The sequence below is a fragment of the Ailuropoda melanoleuca genome, chromosome 12, assembly GCF_002007445.2.
Source record: "Ailuropoda melanoleuca isolate Jingjing chromosome 12, ASM200744v2, whole genome shotgun sequence".
In the NCBI taxonomy this organism is placed as follows: Eukaryota; Metazoa; Chordata; class Mammalia; order Carnivora; family Ursidae; genus Ailuropoda; species Ailuropoda melanoleuca.
The window spans coordinates 17,176,624-17,181,761 of record NC_048229.1 but is presented as its reverse complement, the minus strand read 5'-3'; the positions used below and the strand labels follow the sequence as shown (position 1 = coordinate 17,181,761).

At 51.9% G+C, this 5,138-nt stretch overlaps 1 protein-coding gene across 1 annotated transcript in view; it reads right to left on the bottom strand.

The window, feature by feature from the left end:
• Positions 1–207: 207 nt before the first annotated feature.
• UNG (uracil DNA glycosylase) overlaps positions 208–5,138 on the bottom strand; it is a 10,542-nt gene continuing 5,611 nt past the window's right edge. Inside the window, exons 6-7 of the mRNA XM_034672793.1 lie at positions 4,522–4,700; positions 208–1,283 (exon numbers count right to left, since the gene is read on the bottom strand). Coding sequence (XP_034528684.1) covers positions 1,143–1,283; positions 4,522–4,700 — 320 coding nt within the window. The 3' untranslated portion in view covers positions 208–1,142. The remainder of the gene's footprint in view (positions 1,284–4,521; positions 4,701–5,138) is intronic.

Below are 5,138 nucleotides of genomic sequence, written 5' to 3'. Positions count from 1 at the left end.
CCGCCCAGAGCTTACCCGCCCTCTGGAGGGGTGGGCGGCTCCATCCGAGGGGCGGGGCGGGAGGAAGGAGCAAAGGCGGCCCTTCCTGCCCACAATGGTTGCCATGGCGACCACCAGCTGCCCGGGGCCCAAGGGCTGCCCAAGGACGTAGGCAGACGCGACAGGGCCCAGAGGGAGCTGGCATGAAGGACACTGGGCACCGAGCCAGAAACTTCAACAATCTTTTATTCCCACACTCACCCGGGGTTAACTCTTCCCCCGGTTAACACATCAACGGCATCTCTAACAGGATCTAGGACAGAGGTACAGACCTCACAAAGATTGTCTCCCAACAAAAGATTACAAAATATATATATACACATCTGCAGAAGTATCTTTAAAACAGCAAAATTCACCAGTGTTGCATGAAAAAAAAAATCCCCATGTGATTTCAGTCCATAAAAAAATAGCATTTGGCAGTCTGTGCTGCCTTAAAAACCCCAACTCAGGATACACCTAGAAGAAAAGCATTTCCTCGCTTAAAAAAAAAATTTAAAAATTCCCCTTTCTCTTCTTCCAGTTCAACTTCCACTGTTCATTCCGTGGAACATCCAGAGGATGAACTGTGAAAACAAGCCCCAGCTCACTTCCCTCTGCCTGTCTGTGAAGGCTCACACAGAGGACTAGTCCTCAGGAACTTTCATCCCTAAATTTCTGGGCACTTGCAAATTGTCCTCTTGCTTCCTTCAAGGAGGGGCCTGAGGGCTCCGGAAAGGGAACACTGTACTTGGCCAAGAACTGAAATGCCAGGTGGGGCATGGGGCGGGGGGGTGCTTCTAGATAAACACACCTGACACCTTACAACCTAAAGTCTAACCTGCCAGGTAAAAACAAATAGCAGCTAGCTTGTACCAATAGGCACTTCTGTCCCCATCCCCTTTTACCATAAAGGTGACAGAGAGCTGTCTCTGTATTTGATCCCCTACTCTCTCCCAGATAACGTGAACGTCTGGTTTTAGGCCGAGGCCGTGCTGCCAAGACAGACACATGACCCCAGCCAGGGTAGAGCTTTTGCTGCTTCTGTCTGGGTCAAGCTGCTACTCCTGGCATAGTTTGAGAGCAGTTTCTAGAAAACTGCCCAGAGAAAGCCCTCCAGTTCAGGGTCACAGATCCTTCCAGTTGATGGGCTCCTTGCCAGACTTCCGCAGCAGCTCATTGGTTTTAGAGAAATGTCTACATCCAAAGAACCCTCTGTACACCGACAACGGGGAGGGGTGTGCGGTCTGCAGCACGTGGTGGCGTTTCTGGAAGAGAAGGAGAGAAGGAATCACGAGCTGCACGTTTGGCTCCGAAGGCACCATCTACGCAACGGCTGTGTGCCTGGATCTTACGACTCTGCAATGCCGCTGCTAAGAATGCAGCAGCTGACGGGCCCCGTGACATGTACAGCTACGCGAAGACGCTGGTGTGAGGAGGTTCGCGGCAGCACGGCTCGTACCAGGTAAAACCTTACCAAAATCCAGTGTTATGCAACTGGCTAAAAATAGTTTTCTGAACTTCTTACAATGGAACACCGCAAGGCTCCTAGAAGAATAAGGCTGAGCTAAATACGTTGATAAGGGAAGAAGACCTAAATACATCAAGTGGAAGAAAAAAATGTAATTTCATAAGTTTTTCTGGATAAAGACCCAAAACACTATTTATAGTAGTTCCATTAGGAAAAGAAATAGTGGAAAGCATTTACTTTTGGTTTTGCACATTTCTGTACTACCAGAATGGTCTACGAAAACACAACACTCTGATATTTTAAACGTCAGCTGTACTTTGCAGAGTAGGAAGACTCTGGACCACATTTGTTTTCTTCTTTCTTCTTTCCTGTATTTAAATAAAAACCACCTCACAACTAACTGTTTTCACAACATCCCTGCCTTCAAAGAGCTCAGTCCAGGAGGGGCCGTAACTAAAGCCAGGCAGCCCAGTGTGGTACAGAACCCAGAGCCCGGAGCCAGGTGGCCTGGGTTCCAGTTCTGACTCTGCCACATCACGTGGCCCCGGAGAAGTCCCTGAATCCAGGCTGCACATCCTTCTTCTGCTGCAAAGGGGGTGTAATTGCACCTAGCTCAGAGATCCTGTGTGGGAACCAACAATGCCTGTGTGTATTGTGAGTGTGAGAGGCAATGCGGGTCGAGTGCTTACTAGCATGCCGCCTGCCACGCAGCTCAGGGCCCTGAAAACGTGACCCGTGCTGGGCTTTGAAGGATGAGTGAGTCAGCCTCTGGAGAGGGGAGGCAGAAGGTTCAAAGGCAGGCAGGGAAGTGGGAAGCAGGAAGAGGCTGAGGCGCTCCAGTCAGCCTAAAGAGAGGGGAAAAGGGAAGCTGTGGCCAAGAGGCAGCTCCAGACCCCAGCCCACCAGCCCAAGGCAGGGCCTTCCAAGGGGACCACACCCGACACTCCAGCAGGACCAGGTGAGGGCCTGAACAGGGGGCCAGGTTAGGAGGAGTCCTAGAGCAGGGGAAGGCTACGAATGAATGTCCTGATAGGGTACAGGGTGGGGAGGGGGGGAAGGGTGGGGAGCAGAGAGGGAGCAGGGAAAGAGGGGAGAGGAAGGAGGAAAGGGTCACAAATGCTTTCTGATTTCTGGCTGGACAGCGCGTGGTGGTACTTTCTACCCTGGGGGAGCCCACAGGGGCCAGTGTGGCAAGGCTGGATGAGCAAAGGAGAACCTACCTTGGAAAGCGTGGAATCTGGCATGCTCAGCAGTCAGGAGTAAGGAGGCAGCTGAATACACAGACCCAGTGCTCGGGAAAGCTACCCAGCCGGATATGCACCTGGCTTCTCATCACCACGATACTTTACAACTGCTGCCCGCCAAACCAAACCATTTTCAGGAATAAAAAGGACACGCCGAGTAAGAGCCACGTGGCCCACAGAGAGATGGGAGAGCCCTGCTGTGGACCTCTTACCTACCTCGACACTCCGATCTTGGCGGTGAGTTCATTCACGCTAGAGTTTACTCCTACTATTCCCTTCCTCAAAACCCCAGAAAACATCTTGTTCATTCACACAGAAACTTTACAGACTCAACCTGACTCACTCACTTTACTGCCCTTCACATCAAGACTCGGTAAGGAGACATCAGAAGCAACAAGCCAGCGCCCACCCGAGCCGGGGAGGCACCTGAACAGAGGGGACTCGGCTGGGAAACGTCTCGCTGAGTACTTTACTACCCTATTTTTTCTAATCACGTGAACCTACTACCTTAAAAAAAAAAAAACTAAGACGAAAACCAATTCCATTTAAGAGAAAATGGAGAAGTGGACAGACTTGGGACCGGGCTGCCAGCGTGGAACCCAAAGACAGCCCTGCCAGGCCCGTAGGTGAGCAAGGTGAGCAGGCTCTGATCTGAGCCACGCCACTCACCGCCAACGTACCACTCTGATATGTTAGGAAGCATTAAGTGAGATTCTACAGGGAAAGTGCTGGGTGTGATGCCAGAAGCAGGGCGGGGCGGGGGATTCAGTCCACCTGGCCATTCCCGACACACCTGTGACCTCCTGCTGTCACACCAGCTACTGTCAGGTCACCTCACGTAACCCCTTCACTTCGCTCACTGCAGTGTTTACTGGCTGACTCCTCCCTGAATCCTGGGTCTCCCAGCAGCCGAGCCCAAGGCTCGCCTTTGACACCTGCCTCCCTCCCCCTCTCCCTCCTCCCCCCCCATGCCGTCCTCAGTCCAACCCTCAGCTCTGGTCTGTCACAGCCTAGACAGAAGTGACAGTGGTGGGGCGCCTGGGTGGCTCAGATGGTGGGGCGTCTGCCTTCGGCTCGGGTCATCATCTCAGGGTCTTGGGATCGAGCCCCACATTGGGTTGCCTGCTCAGTGGGGAGCTTGCTTCTCCCTCTCCCTCTACTGTTCCCCCTGCTTGTGCTCTCTCACTCTGTCAAATAAATTTAAAAAATAAAAAAAAAGAAATGACAGTGGCTCACTCTAGTGTGAGGACAGTGTCAACAGTGAGCAGCAAAACAGGGATATTCTCAGGAGGTAAGGGGACAGGATCTGCTGGTGGAGTGGTTTCAAGGGGATGAGGGAAAGGATTCAAGGATGGTTTCCGGACTTTCATCCCAGGACCAGGCATGTGGGTACTTCCCGTAAGTAAACGGAGAAGGAGCAGAGGAGCACGTCTCCATGCGGTGGAGACAGAGGATGGTTTGGGGGTGTGGGGTCCTTGCCTTATTCATCATGGCTTATGGCACCGTTTGTTTAGTGAATGGGGCCTGTTATCGTTCTATGTACAGGGCAAGTGTATGCCTATAGTACTAACTGTGAAACCAGAAGCTGGCCCTTTGCTTTCCTCACACGCAACTCATCGTTCCTATAATTTATCTGAATTTTGCTTAATTTTCAATGGGAAATCTGCCCCCTCACCATAAGGCTTTAGGGAAAAACTTCAGCATGTGACGTGGGTTTTCCGGGACCACCAGCAGGGATTCCTAGGATTTTCTAAACTGGTTTAAAGTGTTTAAAAAACAAAACCACCATACCCTGTCGATGGCACTGCCTTTCTTCTGAGCGTAAGAGCCCCAGAGCAAGAAGACAAGGCCACTGGAGTTCTGATTTAGCCAGGACACAACCGCATCAGTAAACTGCTCCCATCCCCTCTCCTTATGAGAATTAGCCTGATGTGCCCGGACCGTGAGGACAGCGTTGAGTAGGAGAACACCTATGGACAAAGAAACGGGTTAAGAGACAAATGAGTGGAAGGGAAGGGGAAGGGGAAGGGGAAGGGAAGGGNGAGAGAAAGACACACAAATCAGTCAGTCCACACACCCGACAACAGGGGCTGTGCCCACAAAACCATTCCTGCGCCGGGAATCCAGGGCAGTCCTCCGAAATCAGCTCCCAGAGAGAGCATCCCAACGTGACTGGTGGGTGGGTGCCTCTGGGCAAGATCAGAGAGCATTTCACTTTCACCTTCGCAATTTCATCGTCTTCTGAGTTTGTAAGAGTGACTATGCCTTACATCTGTCATCAGAGTTGTTTTAAAAATACATCCCAGGGGTGCCTGGGTGGTACAGCGGTTGGGCGTCTGCCTTCGGCTCAGGGCGTGATCCCGGCGTTGTGGGATTGAGCCCCACGTCAGGCTCCTCTGCTGTGAGCC